The 27,577-nt window shown below is 42.6% G+C and overlaps 1 protein-coding gene across 1 annotated transcript in view; it reads left to right on the top strand.

Annotated features, from left to right (window-relative positions):
* SMC6 (structural maintenance of chromosomes 6) overlaps positions 1-27,577 on the top strand; it is a 60,727-nt gene that overhangs the window by 22,843 nt on the left and 10,307 nt on the right. The window contains exons 8-23 of the mRNA XM_015423771.1: positions 257-358; positions 782-901; positions 990-1,088; positions 1,391-1,537; positions 1,905-1,993; positions 3,831-3,995; positions 4,500-4,678; positions 5,738-5,939; positions 8,085-8,199; positions 8,771-8,931; positions 13,779-13,914; positions 17,806-17,886; positions 18,405-18,575; positions 20,997-21,134; positions 23,757-23,902; positions 25,481-25,606. Of these exons, the coding sequence (XP_015279257.1) occupies positions 257-358; positions 782-901; positions 990-1,088; positions 1,391-1,537; positions 1,905-1,993; positions 3,831-3,995; positions 4,500-4,678; positions 5,738-5,939; positions 8,085-8,199; positions 8,771-8,931; positions 13,779-13,914; positions 17,806-17,886; positions 18,405-18,575; positions 20,997-21,134; positions 23,757-23,902; positions 25,481-25,606 (2,177 nt within the window). The remainder of the gene's footprint in view (positions 1-256; positions 359-781; positions 902-989; positions 1,089-1,390; positions 1,538-1,904; positions 1,994-3,830; positions 3,996-4,499; positions 4,679-5,737; positions 5,940-8,084; positions 8,200-8,770; positions 8,932-13,778; positions 13,915-17,805; positions 17,887-18,404; positions 18,576-20,996; positions 21,135-23,756; positions 23,903-25,480; positions 25,607-27,577) is intronic.

The raw sequence follows: 27,577 nt of genomic DNA, 5'->3' as shown, positions 1-27,577 counted from the left end.
ATTCAGTGTTCCTTTTCTAGACAGTGCTCAAGTTACTCAGGATCCAGGAGAACACATGGCGAGGGGAACCTGGTGGCTCACATATAACTGATTCCCTAGTGTTCCCTGCAGCTGCTTCCATATACATAACCCTTGTGCATAGTGGGGAGAAGGGAGGGAATTCCTTCTGTGTGTGGGCCAGGGTTATGCCTAGAGTTTGTACCTTTTTGTTAACTGAAAACAGTGTTTAAAACCAACACAATGTTTCTTGAGTTAGTTTTTTATGAAAGCTACGCAGTTGGAGCAGATGAAGGAAGACTATTCATACATCATGGAAACCAAAACGAGAACACGTGATCAGGTGGAACAAGGAGAAGAGGTAGGGAAAACTTACAGTGGCCTGTAACTGCAATGTAGAGCTGATGAATGGCTGCAGTAGTTGTGCTGCAGCTCAAATTATTTTCTGACCAGGTCTTTCACATTTGTTGTGGCCTTGTAAATGAGACTGGGAGACCTACATAATCTACCAGTTTCCTGTTGTTGGGCTTAATGCTCACAATGAAAATGTGCCTTTCCCCCCTCTTTTTAAAATAAAGTTACAATTAAACTCTTTTCAACTATTTTATCAATAAACCATTTCTTATTGAAGTAGTTTTATTTCTTGTAAAGTGTTGTATGGTTAACATCTTATCAAGACACTGAGCTGGCAAGATAATTTTGTTGCTAGGAAATATTCAGAAATTATCCTAATACTAATATAACTGCCCTCTCCACTTATCAGTACATATTTCCTTTTTAAAAGTTTCTTGAAGAGCTTAGGAAACAGTATTCGGAGAAAGGAGAACGTTATAAAAATATGGCTAACGTGAGTCAAATGGAAAATAGGCTGAAGGAGCTGGGGCATCAGATCGCTTGGGCAATGGTAATTGGATGTTCTATTATCTTTTACTTAATATAATGGAAGGTCAGTACAGTGATCATAGTAGCAGTATAATTCTTATACTTTATAGGTGAGAGAAAGAGAAAGTGAAATAAAACCAATCACAGACAGAATTGGCGTTCAGGATGCAAGCACTGAAAAATTTGTTCAGAAAGTGGAAGAATGGCAGGTATACATTTGTTTCCAATATGGCCTGTATATTTTTGCACTGTGTATTTTTGCACTGTCCTTTTAACTTAATTTTTAATTAATTTTCAAAGTCGATTTATATTTCTTTTTTACCGTGCATTCCAAAATGTCAGGTGCTGATGATGGCTCTAAGGCCAGAACATCCACCAGATTGTTTGCTGGTCTGTTTGTCTATCTGATTACTATCTAAAACTCTACAGAATAGGTTATTAAAATCCAGAATAATCAGCTGCCTTGAAAGAAAGTCAGTTTGACTTTTTATGGCACTTGTGTGTTTTTTAGGTTAAAGTAAATGAAGCGGAACGAAAGCATAAAGGTATGCAAGAAAATCTTGACAAGATCTTGGAAGAAGCTGAGACATTACAGCCAACATGTGCTACTTTGAAAACGGACGTGCAGAAAAAAAGAAAAGCATACAATGATACTGAGGTCTGTGGATGGACAGTCTTCTAAATGTGAAGTGCTGAGAGCAGTTATACTATGTGTATGTTGACTTAGACTGGATCTTGCATTCTATATGGAGATTCTTTGAAGTCAGTGTGTAAATTCATTCACAACATGGTGTGTATAGCCTGATTGAGAGAGATATGAATAGTAAAACTAAACCATAATCGACTGCCAGCTGTAATTTCAGCTGTAATGAAGCTGCTACAAATCTCTCCCCATGCCCATTAAAATAAATACAGGACATCAACCTTTGTGCCAGTACAGGTCCACTTTTTAAATATCTGTGTTAGTCTTGTCTTTTAAGATTACTCCAATCTGTTGACAATATGTGCCTGCTTTTGTCATTCAGGCTGCATATAATAGGTGCCAGGCTGAAATGAAACGCTTGATAAGAGACCATGAGCAACTCTGCAAACGAATTGAAGAACTAAAAAGCAGGTACTGTTTTCTGTCTAAATAGCTGACTCATACTAATGCTTTATAAGGAAGCTCTTGTATTTTGTTCAAAGCTTCGTTGAAGTAAGGATGCATATTCCTGCATCATCAGGAATGAGCCCACACAGGAAAACAGGCAAAAGAATTGAATGTTTGAACCTTTTATTTTGGCTTACTGCAGCAAGGGATGTGTTTGTGTGTTGGTTCAGATGGTCAAAATTGGGACTTTTCCACTTGGGGTTTTTTCATTGTTTCTTGACCCATACTGCTTGATTTATCCTCTGATTTCCACACGCATTTTAGTTTTCACATTGGGTTTTTAGCACACTGATTTTGAGTAGGCTTTTTCCTAGTGTGTAATGTTTCTATTAGTTTATCCTGCCCACTTCCACTCACCTACAGCCCACTTTCAATGATTGGACTGCTGTCATTTTTAAACCACTCCTCTTCCCCCACAAGACAGTGATCTCAATTTTTTAAATAAGGACCTAAAATATTGATATAATATTGTGGTGCTATAATGATAGTTGAAGCAGAGTCTCTGAATTCCCAGCTTTCATTTAAAAAAAGTAAGCTTCTATTGTCCTCCCTCATGGAGATATAAGGAAAAGGCCATGTCTTGGTAAGGGACGTGGGTAGAGACTTACTTTTTAAAAAAAAGAAAGACAGTTGGAAATTAAGAGAACCTGCTTAACCTATCTTTACAGCACTACAGTGTTATAGCAATATTTTCAAGCTGTTCTTTTTAAAATTAAGAGGGTGCTTTGATGCCACCAGTAATAACATGGATGATGATAGCACCCTCCCTTGAAAACCTTTATTTAAGCCACATGAAGAAGAAAATAAACTGAGTGTACAACTGTAAAAATGCACAGGGAGGGCAAGTGTGTGGAAGAACCTGGCTAAACCAATTCCAGTGCTGGTGGATCGATTTCCATGAAAATCAAAAGTAACCCTGGTGTGTGGAAAAGGTCCTATATATTGGAAGTGAAGAATGGCTTAGCTCTAAGATTTCAGCTCTACATAAGCAGGCTACACATGTTGGATCTGGTCAAGCCTGTTGTCATTGAGGGCTGGTATGATGTGTCAGGATAAGGCACCTACCACCTTACTATATTTATACAAAATGTGCAACAACAGTTTATTCTGATGCTTTGTCAAAAGTCAGATTACTAAGATAATTGAGTCAGGGTGTTGAAGATAAAATTATTGTTCTGCAAATTCTGTTATCTTGTAGTAGAATATCAGATGGATATGTTTGAAAACATTTCAATTTTAAATTTAAATGTTATATAAGGTAATAACTTTGTCATTTTGTGTCCAGTTATGTTATTTTAGATCCATTAAATGTAGTGTATAACCTGTCATGACCTTTTAACCTTTCCTGTCCTTGCTGGGAGGGTTTTACTTTAACCTCTCATGCATATGGGAGTTGTTCCCAATGTTTAGCACTGTAAACTTTCCCCCCATCAAATCAAGCTGCATGTCCCAAAATCTTTATGGCCCAACTCGGGAATCGGGATACCTCAATAGTTGTCTAGCTTGCCCTTTCTTGGCAAGTCATCTGCATCCAACAGATGCCAATGGTCATCTGAATCCTGTGTATTTGTCTCCATAAAGGAAACCCATCTCCTCTCATTTATGGCTGTTCTCCCAGGAAAGAATGTTTTCTCTGAGATCAGGGGCTCCTTGTGTGTTAATAAAGGCATCTTGCATTTCTCTATCATAAAACTGTGTTCCTAGAAACCACCCAAAAGGAAGACTGTAGGAAGTGCTGTAGAGATAAACCAAACCTTTTCCAAATTTCTTCTTGAGTAAAATAATGTATGTAATGTTACAGTGCTCACCAGATGTCGGCGCCTGAAGAGTTGGAAAGACAAAGAAAAACTGAGCAATTGAAAGAGAAGTTGAAGTCATTTCGTGATCAAGATGAATTACTTAGTCAAGAAATGGACCGGTATCAGCGTGATGTGCATACATACAGAGAAGAGTTAGCTGGACTTGAGTAAGGACAACCAATGCCGTTGTGACTGATTCCCAAATTTGCATATTGGATTTTTAATTCTTGAGCTTTGGTCAACATGTTACCCCCCAGCCCCAAAAGTAACTCCCGTGTCTTGCCCTCTGGGATATTCTCCAGTAGCATAAAAGATGTGTGTGGGGAAAATCTTTGCCTGGGGTGGTATGGGAAGGAGGCAGATGGCATTTAGATTATTAGCTGTTATTTCTACAAGGGTAGAATATACCCCTCTTGACAAATAAGTAGAGTTTTTAAAAGCAGGGCCAGTAAAAGTACTGACACAAGAGAAGTGGGGGGCTAGGTACCAACTCAAAGGGTATTTTGTCAGTCATGGCCAGTCCATGGTTATGTGTACCAAAGTCTGCTAAGGCAGTTCTATCTGACATAGTTAATTAGAGATTGTGTGAGAAAGCTGACCTACAGTCTTGTAGAAACAGTGCAAATGCTAGAATAATGCATAACATTTTAGTTGTTTGTTTTCTTATTTAGGAAGGAAGAACGTGAACTGATGGCAGCCTTGAGTTTTCAGCAAAAACAGCTGAGAGACTTGAAGGAGAGTAAGACCAACAGGCTGAAAAGATTTGGGCAACATATGCCAGTCCTTTGTGAGGCAATTGAAAGGGCTTGTCAGCAGGGGAAGTTTAAATACAAACCAATCGGACCCCTAGGTAATCTGTTAAAGTCTTCATTGTAAACAAATTGCGAACATTTTGTTCACTTGGATTAGGAGTGTTGCATTGCAGCCCTAAAATGTCTCGGACTAAATCAGAAATAGCAAATATAGGTTTGGCTTTGACGTGTGCATGTGTATTTCTTAGTCTGCTGCTCAGGAGCATCTAAATTATGCTGTTTTGGTCCTGATGCAACTAGTGTTCTTGACTCAGTAGAGGCCTCTTAGATTAGAAGGGGAAAAAACCCTAATGCAAGTTTATATAGACTGAGGAAAAGGTACTCTTCAAGTACCACCTCTGAAGAAGCGTGCACGCACACAAAAGCTTATACCTGGAATAAAATGTTGTTGGTCTTCTTAGAGGTGCCATGGGTCTGTCTGTCTGTCTGTTTCTTTCTCTCTCTCTTTCCCTCTCCCCCAAAGGAGGAGGAGGAGCCCTCAGCCAATCGAGAGAAAGGAGGCTTGGCTTTCTTTCTCTCCTCTGGAAGCAGGAAGCTGGAGAGGAGTGAGCTGGGCAAAAGCAAGGTGCAGTGTAGGAAGCAGGAACAGGAAGCATGCTGGATAGGAGCTCTGCAGGGGCCAGTTGAAAGGGCTGTGCTCATGGGCTGGATAGGAGCCCTGCAGGGACCAGTTCTGGTCCGCGGACCATATGTTTGACACCCCTGATCTACAGGCTAGCATTACTGGCAGAGGAAAACAATTCGGAAATTCCTTAGGCACACAGGATTCCATACATTTTCAGGATGAGGAGGCTGATTTCCTGGTCACCCCCCTTTCCCCTCTTGACCCGAATCTCATCTGTGCTCTACATTTTGTGTTTACTTGAGCCTATGCAGGCCTCATCCAGCCACCTCAGGGGAACTGACCTATTTCTTTTGGGCAATTTACAAAATCATATTTTTCTGCAAACTTAAAGGGTTTGCTGAGTATGTAGAGACCCTACTTTGATTAAATTATACTTCTTTCAGATGGCCATGCTCTTTGCTGTTGAATATAGTGAATCGTGAAATGCTGACAATCATTGTGTACAGTGCTGAGACTTTATTCTTACATTTAGGTGCTTTTATTCATCTGAAAGATGCTGAACTTGCTCTGGCTGTTGAGGCGTGTTTGAAAGGCTTGGTTTGGGCATTTTGCTGTGATAATCATAGCGATGAAAGAATATTACAGACATTGATGTCAGAGTTCTGTCCACCTGGCTCTCGACCTCAAATCATTGTTAGTACTTTTCGGAATAATATTTATGATGTAAGGCAAAAGTAAGTATGTGCTGACATTTGGTATACAACTTAATTTGTATATGTCTTTGATTAGTATACAGTAGTCTAGTACTGTAATAGGGGACTGAGTGCATTTTTTTTCAAATATATAGGTTTTTTTAAAAAAACAATCATTTGATAAATAATCTATAGGCTACTTTGAGATTCTGTAAATCATACTGATGGGCTTTGATCCTGCTCAGAGCAGTGATTCAAAACTCTCTGCATCTAACTTTAGGCATGAAATGTCCTCCCCTTAGAAACACAACCAGGCCAATGTCGACAAGATTCTGGGTGCTGTTAGGCCAACCACCTGCCTCTTAGACCCGTGTCCCTCATGGCTGGTGAAAGCCAGCGGTGTGGGAATACAGGGCCTCCTGGTGGACATTATCAACCTGTCCCTCGATTTGGGGGGGTCTACCCAGAAGGTATAAAGGAGGCAGTGGTAACACTGCTCTTAAAAAAGCCATCTGAGAAAAGATTGATAAAAGATGCTACAAGATGACCAATACTTGCATCCCATCTTGCTGCGCCATTCAGTATGGCGGGAGGTCAGTCAGTACCTTACTTCTGAGCATCCTTAGTCTGTACCATGCTATGCTCCATATGGGACTTATACTGTGCAACAGCCTTCAAATGGCCAGTCTGTTGTCCAAAAGGCTATGCAGCTGAACTCATTCCAAGGGAGACCAGCAGCAACAGACTATACTTCCTCCAACCAGGATTTAAATGGAGTTGGTAGTTGGCAGAAAAGGGCAGGCTTTTGACCTGTCAGTCCCAGAAGGGCATTTAACAAGCAAAGTGCCTCCACTGAAAAAGCCCTGTCTCTAGTTGAAAGGGTACAGAGAGCAGGGTCTGTGGGCTGGACAGTACAGGAGGAGGCAGTCCTTCATGTACCCTGGCCCTAAGCTGTTTAGGGCCTTAAAAGTAGGAACCAGCTCTTTGAATCTTGTCTGGAAACAAATAGGCCGCCAGTGCAGATCTTTCAGCACATGAGTTATTCCACATTTTGAACCAGCTGAGGTTTCCAGAGTGTTTTCAAAGGCAGCTCCACATAATGTGCATTACAGTAACCTAACATGTGATCACAGTATGGATCACTGTGCCTAGGTCACAATTTTTAAGAAATGGCTGTAACTGGAAGATGATAAAAGGTTCTACATGCCATGGAGAAGACCAGAGCCTCCAACCATAAACCATGATTCAGCAGTGCTCTCAAGCGACAAACCTGCTTTTTTATAGTACTGGGTTGTAATTTGACTTCTGGAGATGACTTCATCAGATAGGTGACTTCCTTCTGGTTACTTCAAGTTTTTGATGAAGGTGGGAGTTAATTGTCATCAGGGCCGTAGCCAATGGGGGGCGCAGCAGGCGGTGCCCCATATCACATCAGGGGCACCCCTATCGCAACCCCCCCCCCACCCCGGTCTAGTTTAAAATTAAGTTTATCATGCCAACCCAAAGCATGATTACCTTTAAAAAAAAAAAAAACCGAACCGTACAGGATAAGTGGTCTTTTTTTGGGGGGGGGGGTTCGCCCCTGCTCTCTGCTTGTTCTACACTTTAGGGAGATTGAAAGTGAAGGACGTACAGGATCAGAAATCAAGGAGCTCTGACTCCAAAGCTTCCTCCCTTCCAGCCCTCCTCCCTTCCTTCCTCAGCAAGCAGGCAGGGCATAACGGCACGCCTTGGTGGCTGAGGAGGCGCTCACTGCTGGCGTCATGTGGAGGGGAGGAAGAACTTCAGCCGTACCAGCCTAAAGCCGGCAGGGTAAGAAGCTACAGCTTACAGCAGCTGCTAGGGGCTGCTACTACTCTTTTAATTTAAATTTAATTACCACCCCGTGGTGTGCCGGCACCCCCACTGAAACATTTCCTGGCTACAGCTCTGATTGGCATACAGTGATATAAACTTTGGTAATCTCTACAATGCAGCACATAAACGCTGCTGCATTTTTGGAAATTGTCATCTTTGAGTTCACTACTATAAGTTAATACTTGATCTTACAAATATAATAATTTTGATATTCTGAGAATGTATCTGAAATGTTCTGTAACGGTGTCTTCTCTCTTGTAATTTCAGGTGTACTTTCACTGATTAACAAATGATCACTTCTGCTTTAGCTCTTCTTTTTTGTTGTTGTAGAGCAGTTGATCATCCTGACTACCCTTCAGTGTTGACAGCACTAGAGTTTGATAATGCTGTGGTTGCCAACTGTTTGATTGACATGCGGGGTATAGAAACAATCCTTCTAATCAAAGTAAGATTTAACTCCTGCAGTTCTAATACATGCAAAAAATTAGTGTTTCTGGCAGCAAGACTTTAAAAATGTTAGACCAATTACTAGACAATATTGCTTTATTACCAGTAGCAGACAACAGATTTGCAACATCAGATGTTTGTCAGCTTGACATATTGGTTTTGTTGTAAGCAACATGCTTGATAGCCTCTATGTATTAGAGTAAGGCAGAGACTGAAGTCTGATTTTATTGGTGAGCAAGATTCCCTGTCTGTAGTAATCCCACTTGCTGTCTTTGTGAAAACCAAATATAACCACAATTTCAAGAGAGAGAAAATTCTGCCTGCAATTGGGTTCTTCCAGAAAGATGGATGTAGACCTACAGGAGAATATTGCAATGTGGCCATCTTCTCTCATCAGGATGTTTTCAGGTGCAGTCGCCCAGGGCATGAGAGGAAGGGCCTTAAGCCTCACTAATTTAATTATAGAGGATAAATTCCTATTTTAATCTCTTTTTTCCCTATCTGTGCTAAGTACTACACTACCAGAAAAGATACTATTGTTTAGTTTGTTTCTTTGTTTTACTCCTTAGAATAATGTGAAAGCTCGTGAACTAATGGTGATGCAAAGGCCTCCGAAAAATTGTAGAGAAGCTTTCACTGCTGATGGGGATCAGGTGTTTTACAATCGCTATTATTCTTCTGATTATACCAGGCCCAGGTTCCTCAGTAGAGATGTAGAAGCAGATATAAGGTTAGTGTCAAGTACTTATTAGCATTCTCTCTGAAATGGTCCAGAATTCTTTTGACTGGTTCAGTTCAATTCTTCTCTGGGGTCTTTGTGCATTCAGATATATAGGATTGCTTGAGCCTGCACAACGTATTGGTTGGAGTTTTCTAGAGTAGTTCGCATTGGGCCTCTGTTGTTCATTGACCACTGCAACAGACACATCACAAAGAATTTTCTTTGTAAAAATAAACAAGCTAGGCCTCTTATTCTAGCCTTCTTTCTTTTTGTCTCAATCTTTCTACCCTATCATCTCCGGATTGTGTGTTTTTGTCGTTTCATGCCTTATTGCTGTCTGTGTGACTTCCAAGTATTACTCTAGGTGTTGGGGAAAACTACCCAGCAGTGATGGACATGATCATTGCCTCCTCGGTCAGGAGAAAGAACACAGGACTTGTGTCTCCATTTCCAGAGGTCCATAAAGCAGGTGCACTGAAGCAGCTCCTCATGTCTGAGGACGCTCAGGTCACATCAGCCATGGTTTATGAGGCTTCTACAGTTAGTTGTGGGAAGATCTGAATACCTGACCAGCTATATACTTTCTTAGGATGTACTATCCTATATTGAAAGGCTCTGCCTCACATCATAGAGAATAAATTTCCACAACAGTCAGACTTGGGCCCTTCACAATGTTAGGAAGCCATTCATACGGTGCTCATACTCTGCTTAAGTGGCTTTTGCAGATTTGCTGCTTCCAAGAACTGGGGCCATATATATTGCTTGATTTTGGTAGTCTTAAAATATCTTCTACACTTACACTTTCAAGGTCCAGCTGCCTCCTCCCTAAGAAATTACTTAGCAGTATTATCCCCAGACTACCTACTTATAGGGAACTGTGAGCTTATGCAGACACCAATAAAATAGTTTTTTAGCTAACTGATCTGTCTGCTGTCATCATATCCTATATACCTCATTCATGTAATCTATGTACCCAGCCACTGGCCAGATGCTACCTGATATTTTTGACAGTTAAGATGGCTTTTCTTGTAACTGTTTGCTTCCACAAGAAGAGGAAGTGAATTTTGTGTACTCCATTCTGACCAACCTTATTATTTCAGGGAGATTAAGTAGTACTTCAACCAGATATCACATTTCTCCCAAAGGGTAGTCTCTTCTTTCCACTGTAGTTAATATATTGCCTGTGGTCTTTCCAACTCCACTTTGTCAATATTACGCGGTGTCGGCCCACAGCAGACCAAACATGGGTGCAATGGTATCCAATAAAGACTGGAGTCTCTCAGGCTTATGTACAAATAATATACAGTTTATTATACAAGCCTCTCACCAAATCTTTACACAGAGTGACGTAATGCTCCGCTGCGCTCGCATTCCAAGAAGGAATGAACAGTTCTGTACAGCACTGAATATATACAACCACTGGCCAATCACAGCCAGTGCTGAGTCACTGTGACTCAGTGCTAATTAGGTCTAGCAGTAGCCAGCTAGAACCAGTCAGAGCCAGCTCTTATGACACTTAGAGCTGTCAGCTCCTGTCAGTTAGATGCCTCAGATCTACAGCATGACTTAACATACACAGAATACTGATACACTTTAGATACCTTTAGGACATGTGCAGGTCCTTTGCCTTCCGTTTAGGTTCTCAGACAAGAACCAAACCTTTTCCTATATTACAAGTGTCCTTGTAAGGAACCTGCGGTCTCTTCCCAGCATCTTAGGCATTGTATTTCTACAACCATCACACTGTGTTACCAGATAAGACACTTGCCATGTCATGTAATGACAGAGCACATGGTCCCAGCCTTCATGAAGGTGAAGAAAATGTTGCATTTGGAAGAGAGGTGCTTAAAAGCCTATTTGTTTGATGGCATAACTTGATCTGTTCCCAACCTAGGTAAGTCAGCGAACTGGTCTTCCTTTACATGGGAATGCACAGACACCATGAAGAAGAATAAGTGCTTACCTGAAACAGATGTTCTTTGAGTGGTCTTCTGAGTAGTCACACAACACACACACACCAGTAACTTGCCTGCATAGTTCTGGGAAGAACTGAGTAGGACATTGAGCCCTGCCCACTTGAGGCATTCACATTGGTATCTGCAGCATTGGTGTGGGCACATCTACTGCCAAAATTGCTTTCAGCATAGCTTCAGAAAATTCCGTCTGATGCTGTGTGCAGGATCAAAGATTCCTGTATGCATCACTGCACAGATGACCACCCAAAGAGCATCTGTTCCAGGTAAGCAGTCTGTTCTTCTGTTCCTGAATTGCTGTTTGGTCATGGGAGATTTCAGTTACCCAGATATTGGTTGGAAATCCACTCAAAATGAAAGGTCAAATAAATTCCTGACTTGTCTTGCTGACAGCTTCATTTTCCAGAATGTGGAGAAGGAAATAAGGGGATCTGCTTCTTTGGCTTGATTCTCACCAACAGGAAAGAAGTAGTTGACAAGGTGAAAGTAGTGAGCACCCTGGGTAGTAGTGACCATGTAATTTTGGAATTAACAGTCCTGGATATGGGAAAAGCTGTACATATACGTTGGACTTCAGGAAAGCAAATTTTAACAAATGTAAAGTTATGCTGGGTAGAATCCCATGGTCAGAAATACTTAAGGAGAAGGGAGTTCAAGAGGAGTGAGAGTTTCCTAAAATCGAAATATTGAAGGCACAATCACAAACCATTCCTATGAGAAGGAAAAATGGGAGGAACCTAAAGAAGTCATGGTGACTCCAAAAACAGCTTTCTAAAGATTTGAGTAATAAAAAAGACTCATTTAGGAAATAGAAGCAGGGCCCTATAACCAAGGATGAATATAAACAAATTACCAGTGCTTGTAGGGAGAGTGTTAATAAAGTGAAAGCTCAGTATGATGCTAAAAACAACAAAAAAGTGTTCTTTTGTTATGTTCAAAGTGAGAAAAAGAGCAAGGACATGGTAGGCCCATTGCGGAGACAAGAAAGTAAAATTGTAACAGGTGATGGAAGAGAGGGCAGAACTGCTTATTTTCTACTTTTCCTCAGTCTTCTCTTGTGATGCAAACGGTGCTCAACATAGCAAAAACAGAACACATCGTGAGGGAAGGAAGCTGCAGCATAGGATTGGCATCAGGGTAGTACATAAACACCTAGTTTCTTTAAATGAAACTAAGTCCTCAGGGCCAGATGAATTGCATCCAAGGGTACTAAAAAAACTTGTGGATGTAAATTCCAAGCCTCTGTCCATTATTTTTGAGAATTCTTGGAGAACAGGTGAGGTGCCAGAAGATTGGAGGCGGGCAGATGTTGTCCCCATCCTCAAGAAAGGGGGAAAGGAGGATCCGGGTAACTACCAATCCTTCAGCTTGACATCTATACCTGGGAAAGTTTTAGAACAAATAAACAGTCCTTGAGCTGTAATTACTAAGAGCTAGCATTGGTTTCTCAAGAACAAGTCATATCAGACTAACCTTATCTCTTTTTTTGAGAAAGTTACTACCTTGCTGGATCAGGGGAATGCTGTAGACATAGTTTATCTTGCTTTTAGTAAAGCTTTTGATAAGGTTCCACATAATATACTTGTTGACAAATTGGAAAAATGTGGTTTGAATCCTATGACTGTTAGATGGATCTGTAACTGGTTGACAGATCATACCCAAAGAGTGCTTGTGAATGGTTCCACATCTTCTTGGAGAGGAGTGACAAGTGGAGTGCCTCAAGGATCTGTTCTGGGACCTGTTTTGTTCAACATCTTTATAAATGGTTTGGATGAAGGGATAAAGGGAATGCTTATTAAATTTGCAGATGATACTAAATTGGGAGGAGTAACAAATATGGTAGATGACAGAGTCAGGATACAGGATAATCTTGACAAGCTGGAAAACTGAGCTAAAAGAAATTTAATGAATTTAAACAGGGATAAATGTAAAGTTCTGCATTTAGGTAGGAAAAATCAAATGCATAATTATAGGTTGGGGAAGACTTGTCTTGGATCTAGGGGTCTTAGTAGACCATGCACTGAACATGAGTCAGCAGTGTGATGTGATAGCTAAAAAGGCAAATGCGATTTTGGACTGTATCAACAGAAGTATAGTGTCCAGATCACGAGATGGTATCACTTTGTTCTGGTTTGAGCTCACCTAGAGTATTGTGTTCAGTTTTGGGTACTACAATTTAAGAAGGATAAAGACAAGCTGGAACATGTCCAGAGGAGGGCAGTGAAGATGGTGAGGAGTCTGGAGACCAAGTCTTATGAGGAAAGGTTGAAGGAGCTGGGTATTTTTAGCCTGGAGAGGAGACGACTGAGAGGTGATATGATAACTATCTTCAAGTACTTGAAAGACTATCATAGAGAGGATGGTACGGAGTTGTTTTTTGTTGCCCCAGAAGATCAGACCAGAACCAACGGGTTGAAACTAAATCAAAAGAGTTTTCGGCTAAACATTAGGAAAAACTTCCTGACAGAAGTGGAACAGGCTTCCTCAGGAGGTTGGTGGGCTCTCTTTCCTTGGAGGTTTTTAAAGAAAGGTTAGATGGCCACCTGAAAGCAGTGCTGATTCTATAAACTTAGGCAGATCATGAGAGGGAGGGCAGGAAGGGTTGCCTCAGTGCTTAGTTCTCGTGGCTCTTTCTTACATGCCCAGGGAAATGCTGATTGCCACTTTGGAGTCAGGAAGCAATTTTCTCCAGGCCAGCTTGGCCAGGGATCCTGGAGGTTTTTTTTTTTTTTTGTCATCTTCTTGGCATGGAGCAGGGGTCACTGGGGTGTGTGGAGGGTAGTTGCCAATTTCCTGCCTTGGGCAGGGGGTTGGACTAGATGACCTGAAGGTCCCCTCCAACTCTATGATTCTATGACCTGTTTTTGCTTTGTTTCTTTTAAGTCACTTGGAGAAAGAAGTTGAATTAAAAAAAGGTCAGCTTTCTTCTTGTCAACAACGAATATGTTCTATTAAGGATGAGATAAGAACAAATCAACACCACCTTAATAGTCACCAACAGCATCAAAAACAAATACAGGTAAGACATGTTTAGGAAGAAACTGTTGTATTAGAAAATAATTGCAATTGGCCTGTTGTATGTTGCATAATACAGCATCTTTAAAATAGTTTTGTTTTTCTTCTGGATTCTATGAGTTTTAAAAGTTTTCACATGTCCTATTTTGAGAGAGAGTTAATGGGGCATGATGCTTGCTTAAAGGGAGGATGGAAACACTTTTGTACATCTGGGCCCATAAATAGTTCTCCAGATTTCTTCAGGTGTTCTCATGACCCTTTTGCTGCCCAATCTTATGCATGTTAATTCAGAAGTAAGTCCTCATGAATTCAGTGAGGCTTACATCCAGGGAAGTATGCATTGCACCCTAAGAAAGGTACAAATAGGTTTCCAAGTTCCTGACTGTGTTGGGTCCATCTACCTCCAACTAGAGATAAAGTGGAAGGAAAAGAAGAATAAATAGGATTGAGAAGAAATTACATGTGGTATTTTGAGAAACTGGGCCAGGATCAAAGATGGGGGGAGCAACATAGGTAAAGTATGCCAGTTTGATTTCCTGCATGAAAGATCAGTTTATACTGAGCGATACTTTCATAATGATTATACGGTAAAAGCTTGGTTAACTGGCACTCAGACCTGCCCAAGTCTCTCATGCATCACCTGCTTGGCACTGCTGCCCTCTCAGCACCTCTGGGCTAGGGCCATAGCAGTCACATGAGTGCATGACATGACCAGTGTGCCTGTAAGTTGACTGACTTGTGCCTGTGAGTCATTCGGTCAGCATGTGCCTGTGAGTCATTCGGTCAGCATGTGCCTGTGAGTTAATCGGCCAGCGCAAGCCTGTGAGTGAATCATGTGGGGAGGTGGCAAGAGTGCAGCAGCATTGGAGTGGGCTGCAGGTACCAACCAAGTCAATGTTGCTGCTCTCTTGCCACAACGTAAAAACTTTTTTAACCAGCATATTTGGTTAACCGGCAACCTCCCATTCCTATGTATGCTGGTTAACAAATCTTATCCTATGCTATCTTTGTTTTAGTGTATGGGACCCCCTATTTTTGAACAGTGTTTCAGTATTTTCAATTCTTACTTTTTATTCTTGGAAACACCCTACCTTAGACCTGTTCTGCCTTGGACCTGTTCTGTATTTCTCAACTGTGTTTTATTCTTCTTTTATGTTCTTATAATTTACATTTTATGAAACTCAGATTACATAAATACTCTTGCAAAATGTATTTGCAAATTATTAATGCTAAATTTAAGCTTGTTGCTTCATTTAGTTTGCAGATAGGATAAACAAGATTTTTTTGGTGTGTGGATTTTTGGCACATCTAAGTTTTCAAGTCTTGGAGACCACAGAACAGCCATGAAAGCTCCTGTTGCCGCTTCTTTCCCCCCCCCCTTTTTTTGAAACCCCCTCCTGTTGCTGCTTCTGTGTTTTAATTGCATATTTTTGTTCACCTCCTAAAATGGGCAAATTTTGATGTGAAAATTGAAAAGCTCACTGACTCAGTCCTTCTGTAATCCTCATAAATCCTTGACCCTGCTAAGATGGAAAGTTTAGCCTTGATGTTTACTCCATGATACTGTTACCACAAGTGGCCTGTTTCATTGTTGGGGGAGGCCAGAAGGGTACAGGGGATCACACACCTATATCTACCAAGGTCCAGTTTGGTAGGAAGACTCCAGATTTAAAGAGTGTTAACAGTTTTATTAAAGGATTTCCCTGATTACAATCACACTAAGGCAATCAAAAATAAAGTAAGCATGCAATCAAGAACTAAGAAATAAAGAGGTGATGAAAGAGACATTCAGGAGCAGTTACAGGGGTTATACTACCTGTCCAGATGTGCAGACGTCCGTGAAGAAGATAGCACAAACGGCCAGCGTTCCACACTAAGGAGAAGGAAGCCCAAAGAAGAGACTTTGGGGGTGTACTCAGTAACAGGTACCTCAGAGTGCACACTCAGGTGGGGCTTGGACTCTATCTTTGTAGGACTTTGAGGGGCGGTCCCCCAAGCCAGTTCTTAATGACTGTTAATGACTGTTAATGAGACTACAGGGTAGGTTGAATGGGTTCCCAGGCTTAGGCAAAAGGGGGAAATGGCTCTCTGTTTGGTGTCAGGAAGGATTAATGATTTAATCATTTTGATCAAACTGCCTCTGCATCCTGAGGGAGGGGGCGGGAAGGACAGGGGTGGAGACAAAGGATTTCCACATGGACATAGGTATCACAAAAAGGGGATCACACAGGTATATGGAGACAGAGAAAGGTTCGCCAGGTGTCTTCTGAATGGCTTTGAAAATGTAGATACTTTACCTTAAGAAACTCATTGTTATTCTATATGCAAACCTCCACTGCGTGGAGGGGCGATTGGAGATTTCCTTGGAGGTCTGCCTTGTGCAACCTGAAATTAGAACCCTATTTGCAGAGCTTTGGCTAACTCTGTGGCCCAGGTCAAGACAGCCCTCTTTGGCCTGGCTTTTTGGTTCTCTGGTTCAGGTCAGGAGTGGGGTGCCCTGCTTATTGGGGCTACCTGCGAGTGAGGCAGCACGTCTGGGCTACAATTCTTGCATCTGAACAGAGATTACACAGTAGAATAATTAAATATGACTATTACTAATCCATCAAGTACACATCTCTATTTATTTAAAACATTTTATTCTGCATTCAGAGCCAAATAGTTGTTAAGGCCATTTACAGTCTGGAATAAAATACCATAAAATTCTAGAAAATATAGCATATATCCCTGCACTATATATAAATCAGATGATAATACCCAGTGGAACAAGATAAGAGCATTAAATAATTCAGCAGCAGTAATATACAGTCTAGAAAGTATTTAACTCAGTACTTAAAACTCATTAAAGGATGCAATGGCCTCCCTGAAATATGTCATGCCCCACCAGAAGAAAACAAATTTGGCATTTCCAGCATATATTTCCCTTTTTAAAAAATGTCTCTTGCCCTTTTTATTGTAGTGATATAAGGGAAAATATGCAAGCAGTTTTTGTCCAGATTTCCTGGGAAGGAATAGGGAAAGTGAAGATGCAAGATGGCTGGAGCTGATTCAGCTAACCCTTTCATAGCCAATTTTGTTTTCTTCTGCAATCTTTTTGCCATGAGCTCTTTGCTTCTTTCTTGTTTTTTCCTGTCTTAGTGACCAGGAAGCAGAACACTGGGCAAGAAACTGGAATTAGAATTATTCCAAGGTTGCCTCCTGTGTTTGCAGTGGGAAATTTGCTTCAGGAGTATATGGAGCTATGCAGTGGGGACAGAAACATGAAGATCCTGTTTCACTGAGCTTTCTTTGTTTCTCTCTCTCTCTCTTTCTTTCCACCTCTTTCCTTCTTTCTTTTCACCTCTCTCTCTCTTTCTCTCTCAGATAAATAAATATCATTAGCAAACAAATAAATATAATTGGACAAATAAATATCATTATCAATATCTGTTTTTACCCCTTTTGTTTTTATTTTTGGCAGTCTCGTTTAATGTTAATAAAAAGCAAATGTGCATATTTTAAAAATAAAATGTATGTAACCTGTGAGGAGGACCTACGAAGGCCGGGAGCGGTGGCTGGGAAGGTTGGCAGCCCTGCCCTCTGCTTCCTGTTCTCAGAGGCAGCCCTGCCCTCTGCTTCCTGCTCTCAGAGGCAGCCCTGCCCCTCTGCTCTTTATATTCTGAGGCAGCTCAAGCTCAGAACATTGAGGATGGGCAGGGGAGGGGAAAGAGAAGAGAGCCCCTCTCCTGGACTGGATTAAAGGCCTGGGCTATGGGCCGTAGGTTTGACACCCTGGGTTTAAGGCTTTTTATCCATATTTAATCTCCTTAATTTAACGTCTTTGTTGAATGTCTCTTCCTCTCCCTTACTAATAATGTTGCTAGCAATAACTTATGTATTTTCATGGTTATTTCAGGTAGCAATGAGAAAAACAAGTCAAGAAATTACAGATCTTGAAAACATAGAAGAACAACAATCAGGCATCATATCTGCCTTGGTAAGAATCGTTGTTGCACTTTTCTAAATGGAATGGGGGGAAGTAATTTTTATAATGGCAGTTAATAAGAATTCTGTGGGTATTAATTTTTTTTAACTCACCAGAAGAATTTTAATTTTAAACATTGTTTAGTTAATTAAAAGTAATTCTGAAGCTTTACTAAGTTGAAATTTAGAAAATATTAAATTGTTTTGAATTGAAAATATTTGCATAAATAGTTAGATGCACTTGCAGTTATAATGAAGTTGGCCCAGTATGGTGATTCCTTTGCCTGGTTTAATAAAAAAAAAATGATAAATTGTTTCAATGGTGGGCTAGTGAATAAATTCTTTTGCGGTTTGTGGGGAATGCAGCAGTAAGTTTAGCATTTTCCAGGTATTCTGGCAGCATGCTTCCAACACAATTTAGTTGAACTTGGGGTTGACTTGGATCCATCCAAGGCTAATTTTATGACCAAAAATTTACAATAGGTTTAAAAGAATAACCTGTTTGCCCTTGAAATTCTAAAATTTTAACAGGAAACTGAAGTTGAAGAGGTCAAGAAGAAGACGGAAACTGTTAAGGAGGATATTCTTCAGCGGAAGAAGAAAATGGAGGAAGGGAAACATAGTCTACATGAAGCAGAAGATAAATTAGCAGCAATTAAAGACAAAATTCATCAAGTAGAAGAAGAAGCAGGCCCAGTCAAGGTTCACAATTTTATTAAAATAAACTAATTACAGATATATCAAAAAAAATACAAAAAGTTCACAAGATACATTGCCAATCTAAACCCCCTTTTGTCCTGCCACCGTGGACATAGAAAACCCTTCACCAGTGACTGACCCTTCCAGTCTGGCTTCCTCTCTGGCCGTGGGGAGGAGACTGCGTTGGTCATCCGTGAGGCATCTGGATCAAAGTGGGTCAGCACTGCTATTACTTTTAGATCTGACAGCAGCATTTGACATGGTTGACTATGGTCTAATGACCAACTGCCTTGCTGACATTGGGATGCAGGGGACTGCTTTACAGTGGCTTTCCTCCTTCTCCGTCAGAGACAGAGGGTGGGGAGAGGATGTCCCTGCGATATTCGCTTGAATGTGTGGTACCGCAGGGTGGTGATCCTCTCTCAAATGTTATTTAACGTGTATATGCACCCCCTCGCCCAGTTGATCTGGTGGTTTGGGTTGGGCTATCATTAATATGCTGATGACACCCAGCTCTATCTACTGATGGATGGCCAGCAGGACTCCGCACCAGATATTTTGGACCAGGTGTTAGGGGCTGTGGCTGGATAGTTGCAGCAGAGTCAGACGAAGTTGAATCCAATGAAGATGGAGGTCCTGTACCTGAGTCGTGGGGGGTTGGGATTGGGAATCAGGCTCTTGGTCTTCAGTGGGGCGCCATTGGTGCCAGCGCTGTGGGTAAGGAGTCTCAGGGTGATGCTGGATTTTTCACTTACTATGGAGGTCCAGGTCACTTCAGTTGCCAGATCAGCCTTTTATCACATTCAGCTGATCAGGTAACTGGTTCCCTATCTTGCCCCCTGAGACTTAGCTACAGTGATCCATGCAATGATCACTTCCAGGCTAAATTACTGTAACTTGCTCTACTCAGGGCTACCCTTGAGCCTGATCTAGAAATTGCTGCTACTGCAGAATGCAGCAGCATGACTGCTGATGGCAATGCCTGTGTGGGCGCACATTCAGCTGGTGTTGCGCCAACTGCACTGGCTGTCAATTGAATACTGGATCTGGTTCAAGTTTATGGTTTTGACCCTCGCAGCCGTATGTGGCATGGGACCAGAGGTCATTTCGGGGGGGATCGTGGGGGAACACAGTTCCCCCGGGTGAGGGGCGGGGGGCGGGGCACACGATGAAGCCCTGCCCCTGCTTCCAGCCGCCCCGCTTCTGGCCCTCATTCAGCCAGGAGGAGGCAGGAGAAGAGGGAGGGTAAGTTGCTTCCTCCGCGCCTCTCCCCACCCCTGCCTGCCTGGGGCCAGGGAGGGCCTTGGCAGGGCTTTCTCGCACTCCCGCTGGCCTTGCAGGTCCACCACCGGGCCCCTGATGTCAGGGGGTGTGGCATATGCTAATGAGTTATGCTAATGAGCTCCCCTAGCTCTTTTTCTACGAAACGACCCCTGCATGGGACCATCATACTTGCTTGACTGCCTCTCCCCATATGAGCCCCGGAGAGCTCTACACTATTCTGATCAACATCTCCTGGTGGTCCCCGGCCCGAGGGCCATCTGCTTAGGTTCAACCAGGGCTTTTTTGGCCCTTGCCCTGGCCTGGTAGAACATGCTCCCATTTGAGATCACAGTTCCACAGGGCTTGTAAAATGGAGCTGTTCCTCAAGGCGAGTGTTCAGCCAATTTGGCCCCACTGTCCGTGGCCCTGCCCATGACCCCTTTCCCAGTGCCCTTGCTGTTCTGGATATTACGTGGGCACTGGAATTTCTTGGGGTAATTATTTCTGCTCGATATGAGGCATGGGTTTTGGTCTTACCTGCTGTTGCTGTTTATTGTTTTATTGTTTTTGTTGTTTGTTGGTTTTATGTTGTGAGCCACCCTCAGCCCATTCCTGGGGTAGGCTAGGGTATAAATAAATAAATACTGTTTTCAGTTACACAATTGCTGGTTCCATTCTTTGTATTGCTCTTGACCATAAAGGGTCTACTCTATCTGAATCTCTGTTTTTCTGATAAGCTGTTAATTTCACTAGAGTATAGATCTCCTTTATTTTTGACAACCAGTCTTATAGTTCAGGGATATTTTTTTTCTTTCCATTGCTGGGCAAAAACCACCCTTTCAGCACTAATCATGTAAGGTAACCATTTGCTTGTCTCTAGGGATACCTGATTTGCATTTTTTGTGATATGAACCTTGCAACAGAGTTTAATGAAACTGATATGATCTGGATTATTTTGCTCTCTCTGAAACAAATATAATAATGTTATTTTTCTAGTACTGTTTGTTTAATTTCTTAGTAAATATAAGAATGTGATCTGTATGTCCATTGTTTCCCTTTTTTATTTCATTTATAAGATAAATTAATAGGTTGAATGGAGTGGTAATGACTTAATGTCACTATTGTAACCAATTGACACACATATTAATTTGTGGTTAACAGGATGGACTCAGTCAAGCAGATGACGCATTGGAAAACAGTAAAAATCACTTGCGGCACTATGAAGGAAAAAAGAAAGAGCATTTGGAATCCATGAAAAAACTTAAAAATCATCTAGCTGCAAAAGAGAGAGAATTAATGGTATTTGATATGATTATAAGTTCTGTCTTTGATTTTGGGATACCCACTAAGTCCCAAGAATGCATTTGGAAGCATTCTCTTGTACTTACTTCCATTTACTCATCTCTTTACATTTCTATAAACCAAATGGCGATTTTAAAATATGACTTGAATTAGCACATTGAATATTGTAATATTCTTCGTCGTCTCTGTGCAGTCCCACACATGGGTTGGGCACCTGCGCACAATCTCACCGGAGGAACTTCTATCTAGAGCTTGCCTCAGAATCTTTTTGGTGGGCTCTCTTCCCACTCTGGAAGTGGATGCCTGGAGCTGGGAAGAGAGCTTCCTCCCACTCAGTTCTTCTTCGACCACCCTTGTGTTCACACCTCTCTTCATTGTCTCCTTGCTTCGCCTCAACTAAGTCCCTTACTTCGTCTTTAACTTTCTCTACCTTTTTTGTCTTCAGATTCCTCTTTCTTAATCTTTATACTAAAGAAACCCTTTAGTGCTTTTTCTTCGATTTCTCTCTTTTTCCCCACCCCTTCCTCTCCCCCCCTTGGTTGAGAAGGTGTGCGCATGAGCTGCACTCTCTTCTTTAAGGAGTGTCGTCACTGTCCTGCAAAGCTCCCCTCTAATGATGGGCACGATTTCTGTCTAATTTGTCTTGGAGAACAGCACCAGGTTGACACCTGCCCTCATTGTGCTAAGTTTACTAAACAGGCCCAATGCAATCGAGTGGCGTGCTTCAAAGCAGTGTTTTTAGAAGTGGCACTTCGTCTGGGAATGGCTTTGGCAGCCTCTCATTCCTCTTCAGTGCCTGCTCAGAAGCCCTCTGATGTGGCGGTTCCATCTAAGCCGCCAAAGATACTGAATAAGTCGAAGAATATGGAGACCACGGAAGCTTCGACCTTGAAATTTTTAAAAAACGAATTTGGCTATGGCTCCTGCACTTAAACCCATTATAATTTCAGATCTCTCAACATCGACCCCAGTCGCTTGCCCGGCATCTACTGTGGTCCCAAAGTCTGACAATAACCTGCCTGTGTTGACGCCAGTTCTCTTCTCAGACTGACTGCCTCACACCAGGTCAATGGCCCTAGCCATGGCTCTCTCTGCCTTCCCACCATGCTTCAACTTTGGTCCAAGAGCGCTGTTCTGTCTCCAGAGATTCCCGTCCTAACCAGTATTCTTTGTGTCTCTTGCAGCTGCCAGCTCCCTCCAACTGGTTCAGCTCTTGTAATCACCCATGTGTGGGACTGCGCAGAGATCACGACGAAGATAAACAGGTTGCTTACCTGTAACTGATGATCTTCAAGTGGTCATCTGTGCAGTACCACAATCCCACCCAGCCTTCCCCACTGCTGGCATCTCCTATTCACCTTTCTTTGGCTTGATGGGACTTACCGGTAGTGATCGAAGGAACTGAGTGGGAGGCGGATCTCTTCCCCGCTCCAGGCATGCGCAGTACGTGCCTGCTCCCCAGGGCAGGAAGAGAGCCTGCCAAAAGCTTTCTGAGGCAAAGCTCTAGAAGTTTCTCTGGTCAAGGTCGTGCGCAGGCACCCAACCCATGTGTGGTACTGCACAGGTGACCACTCGAAGATAATCAGTTACAGTTAAGCCACCTGTTTGTTCCGATTCTGTTCACTCCAGTTCGGGTGGCGTGGAAGTCGATGTAACCCCTCAAGATGATTATCTCATGCGTACAGAGTCCCTCCATCCTACTGAGGGTCCAAGGGCTTACTTAGAACTCATCACCAGGTTGACTACTGCTGTCCAGGTGCAGGGTGCTACAGATACGCCCACAGTTACTGATGTGGTCCATAAGTTGGTGCAAGCCAAGCTGCCTCCATTTACCATACTTCCCTTTCTTCCTGTACATTTCTCAGTTTTAAAGGAGTCCTGGGATCGCCGTGCTTCTGTTCCTCCTGTGTCCAAATGCTACAATGGGCTGTATAAGGTTCAGGAATCTTTGGGTAAATTCTTATTCAATCATCCCCCACCAAATTCGATGATTGTTCACTCTTCTTCAAAATCGAAACACCCACGCCAGTTACTTCCTCCAGATTGGGAAGGGTGTAAGATTGACACCCTTGCTAAGAAAATCTACGCTGTCTCTTCTGTGAATGCACACATCAATACCTATCTCTCCTATCTGGCTGCCTATGCTTTCAATGTTGCCTCAGCTGTCCGACCCGTCTTGGAAGCGGTCCCAGAGGATGCTCAACCTGCTCTTTCTGCTGCACTTTCTGAGATCTGCGCAATTTTCAAATAAACTCAATACGCCACGCTGGGACATGCTCCTCCAAGAATTTAGTTTCTTCCATCGCTCTTCATCGCCATGCTTGGCTGCGGTCAACCTCCCTTCAACCTGATGTCAAGTCTAAAATTGAAGACTTGCCCTTTTATGGAGAGGGCCTCTTCCTTGCTTCCACCAATGACACCTTAAAAGTGGTTGTTGATAGCTGTTTAAGCATTTTACAACCCCCACCCCAAAATAGTTCTTACTATGTCTGTCAGGAATGAGACTGCATAAATAACATTAAGTAGGGCTTTCTATATTTGCTGTCTTCCCTTTCTCATTCAAAAATATTGCAAAGCATTCATGAAGATAATTTTGGCATATTTTAACATGCTGTTTAGGAAATGATTGCAAAGGCTTCCGAAATCCACCCAGAGAGACTAGAAGTAAACAGAACTGTTAAGAGTCTTGATACAGAAATGGATCACTTAAGAGAGGAGATAAATTCAGAAAGAGAGCGTACTGGAGATAGAGAAGAAATAATAAGGTAAATTTACTTGTTCCTTGTTTCCTTTGTGGGTATGTGTGGAAGGGTATTGCGTTTCTGTTTGGTTTTTGTTTGGGACCTTGAAAGTCTTATCAGTTCTGAATACTGCTACAGTTTTAGTGTATTTCAGTGTAGCTGAAATTTCATTGTCAACTATAATGGTTGGGATGAAAGATGCTTCCCTTTTTGGAGACGAAATTGGTGAAACATATTTCCCTCCCTTACTCCGTATGACATAAGAAAATCAGTCCTGGACTAAATCAGTGGTCCATCTAAGAACATAGGATCAGCTCAGTCGCCCATGCTGAATCAGCTCAGTGATCCATCTAGTCCCATGTACTGTCCCACCCAGTAGCCCATCAGTTCCCCTGGAAGACCAACAAACAGGGTTTGGAGGCCAAGGCATTCCCCTGATGCTACCTCCTAGCACTGACATTCAGAGGTCTGTTGCCTTTGACCAGTCACCATGGCTAAAACTCTATTCTCATGGCTATGTCCACTATCAGTGAATTCCAGTATTTTAACTACTCATTGAGTGAAGTCATATTTCCTTTTGTTTGTTCTGAACCTATGGCCCATCAGCTTCATTGGATAGCTTTGATTTCTATTTTTATGTGAGAGAGGGAGAAAAGTTTATTAAATTTTCCAGTTTATTGGAAGCTGTGACCCCTTAACCACAACTATTGCAACACCATCTTCAGTATGCCCTTCCCTCACCTTTATGTAGAGTTTAGATCCAAAGATAACCATTACTCTGTGCCATGGTTCAGATATGCCTCGTATGTCTGTGTTTTCTTTTAGTGCCAAGCATTCCAAGTTGTGGATCTCAGCATATCTGTCTGTCTCTAAATGACAGTTTGTGTGGTGTTTTTCTTTGATTGCTTGGTCTACGTGTTTATCATTTGTATGCCTGTTGTAAAATTCTACCCAATCACTACTACATGGACCTGGATCTGTAATATTTACACCAGAATTTGCAATGAGTTAGTTATCTTGAATTGGGTGTTCCCTAGTTCCTGTCGTTTTTCCTTCAGAAGTCAGACTTTTATGCAGTCTTTCTGCTATAAAATCAGTTGTGCTCGTCTCCTTTGTATTGTGTTGTCTCAGTGTGTTCCATAGTGTGTCTCAATGTGTTACATAGTGCCTGACAAATCTAAATGTTTTCCCCATATACCTCATTCAGAGAAACTGCAGTTTTGCCTGATGCTACTCTGCCAGTAGCATTTTTGATATGAAAAGGGGCTAGACTATAAATTTCATTGAAAGTGGAATTGTGGCTCAAGGCACATTCTTGTAGTACAGCCTATGTACAATTTTGTTCAGGTATACTATGGGTGATTTCATTTTGTTTTGTTGCTTCTGATACAGATCTTTTAGTTTATTAAGCGACAGAAGGTTATTAGCAGATTTTTGCCATAAATCATTCCTATGCCACAGAAAATTTTAACAGATGTAGCATTTTGTTTTGCAACCAAGTTTGTTAAACAAAAAAGTTTGTTAAAATGGGCTAGTTCTAAATTCTCAGACATTATCTTCCACTAAATCCCATTTTTCATCATCCCTTTTATTGCCAACCAGGCAATTTCAGGAGGCAAAAGAAAAATATCACAGCGCAGAGGGTGAAGTCAAGAACTTGAAGAAATTCATTAAACTATTGGCTGAAGTGATGGATCAGAGATACAACACATTTATACAATTTAGAAGGTGGGTGTGATTATCATCTTGTATTTTAATAGTCAGGTGTGCCCATTTCTATGGATATGTGGATCAGAGCCTTTTACACAGAAATAAGATTTTCCCACAAACTTGGGGGACCCCTCAGTCTTGGAGGAAAAAAAACTTTAAACAAAGGAGAAGAATTTAAATCCCTCCAGTACAAGAGCGTTGACTGAGCAAGAGCAGACAAAGTGCCGCTATGCCTGGCAGGCAAGGAAACTGCCACTGCCATTGAGAAGGCAAAGTAGGCAGCCGAGCAAGTGAGTCTCTACCTCCACTGCCATTGAGGTGCTCAGGCAAGAAAGCTAATGCTGTTGAAGCACCTGGGCGGCAGAGGCATCACCACTGGCAATGTTCCCCCTAAGCTGTGGAGTCTTGTGAGCAAAAATTCTACTTTGTGAGCCACTGGAATTAAAGTTGTGAGCGAGCGATTTGGCTGCTGCATCAATTAGTTTGCTCTGGAGCCATCCTCCCTGAGCTAAGACAAAAATGTGTGAGCCGGAGGCTAAAAAACTGTGAGCTAGCTCACACTAACTCAGCTTAGAGGGAACACTGACCACTGGGCATTTGGGGGAGCTGTTGCCACCACTTTTATGGAGGCAATGCGGCTGGGTGCTTGAGGGACCCACCACTGGTGAAGCAGCAAAGTGGCCTGAAGCACTGGGGGGAGCGAACGCAAATAACACCTGTCCATCACCTAGTGGCATTCATCCTCTGTGGTGTGTGAAGGGAGACTTTGGAGGAGGGGAAGTCACAGATAGGCAGTCAGAATGGGGCAGTTTCCCTGTCTTGAGTTTCCTTGGGGGAGTGGGGGTTGGCCCCCCAGCCACCCCTCAGATGCCAGGGCAGCAGGCTGGCAGGCAAGGAAGAGGATGGGGAGGAGGAGTTGGGAGCTTCTACCCTCATTGTGACCACCATAGCAGTGGCAGGGGAGCAGAGCAGGGAAGGGAAAGAGAAGCCAGACACCTTCGCCAACTGCCTCTGTGTAAACCACTCATCAGCCTGGCTCTCCCACCGACCCAGTTATTAACTTTTTGTTGTGTGAACTGGAAAAATCCAGTTGGAAAGTGCATTGAAAGTGGATTATTTAGTGTGTGTGATCACAGCCCAAGTTTGGTTTCTGTCAGTAAAAGGGGGAAGGGGGCAAGATTCTTCCTGGGGCTGTTTTGGCCTTTGAGGAAGGACCCATTGGGGCCATGCCCAGCGACAGCCACTGGGTGACTTGTGACCACCTGAGTTCCATGACTGAGGCCACTGTCAGATGTGCCATTTGGTGCAGAGGGGAAGGAAGCCTATTTCACCTGGAGGAAATTGACATGGCGTTGCACGAGCACCCATCCTTTGTAGCTGCGGGCTCAGCCCGTCACTGCATGATCAGATCGCATGTGCAGGTGAATGGGGGGGGTTGCCTTTTGTCTCCCATGCACATAAATGAGGAATCGCATCTCCGCATGGAGGGTTCCCCATGGAGTATACAGTTATGCACATACTGCTAAGCAAGGGGGGGGGAAGCACCGAGTCGGGATGGAATGAGCAGACCATCCCAACTGTTTGAGTGCGTGCTTGAGCGATCAGACGGGAAAGTCCATCCATGGCCCATCTGCAAGCATTTAGGACTGGACTTTCCCTGGTGTCCTTTAATTCCGCTTCCGTGGCAGGGCAGCACAGGGTGCCAGTGGCTGCAGGACCTTTCCCAGATATTGCTGTCTGATCGTGTCCTTTAGATCCACCAGGCATTCACAGCTGAGTCGGATCTAAAGGTACGTCTGACCTCGGCCTCCTGGCTGCTTGGCTGCTATTTAATGGCAATCACCCTGTGAAAGTCAGTGTGGTGTAGCAGTTAGAGGTTCACATTATGGTCTGGGAGACCCAAGTTCAAATTACCAGTCTGCCATGGTTGGCTGTCGTGTGGAAAGGGAAGACAGAAGCAGGAAAACAGTAGAGACCAACGGGCTTTCA

The sequence above is a fragment of the Gekko japonicus genome, unplaced genomic scaffold, assembly GCF_001447785.1.
Source record: "Gekko japonicus isolate JY-2015 unplaced genomic scaffold, Gekko_japonicus_V1.1 scaffold121, whole genome shotgun sequence".
Taxonomy (NCBI): domain Eukaryota; kingdom Metazoa; phylum Chordata; class Lepidosauria; order Squamata; family Gekkonidae; genus Gekko; species Gekko japonicus.
The sequence above is the reverse complement of the archived record's forward strand: the minus strand, read 5'-3'. Positions and strand labels throughout refer to the sequence as shown.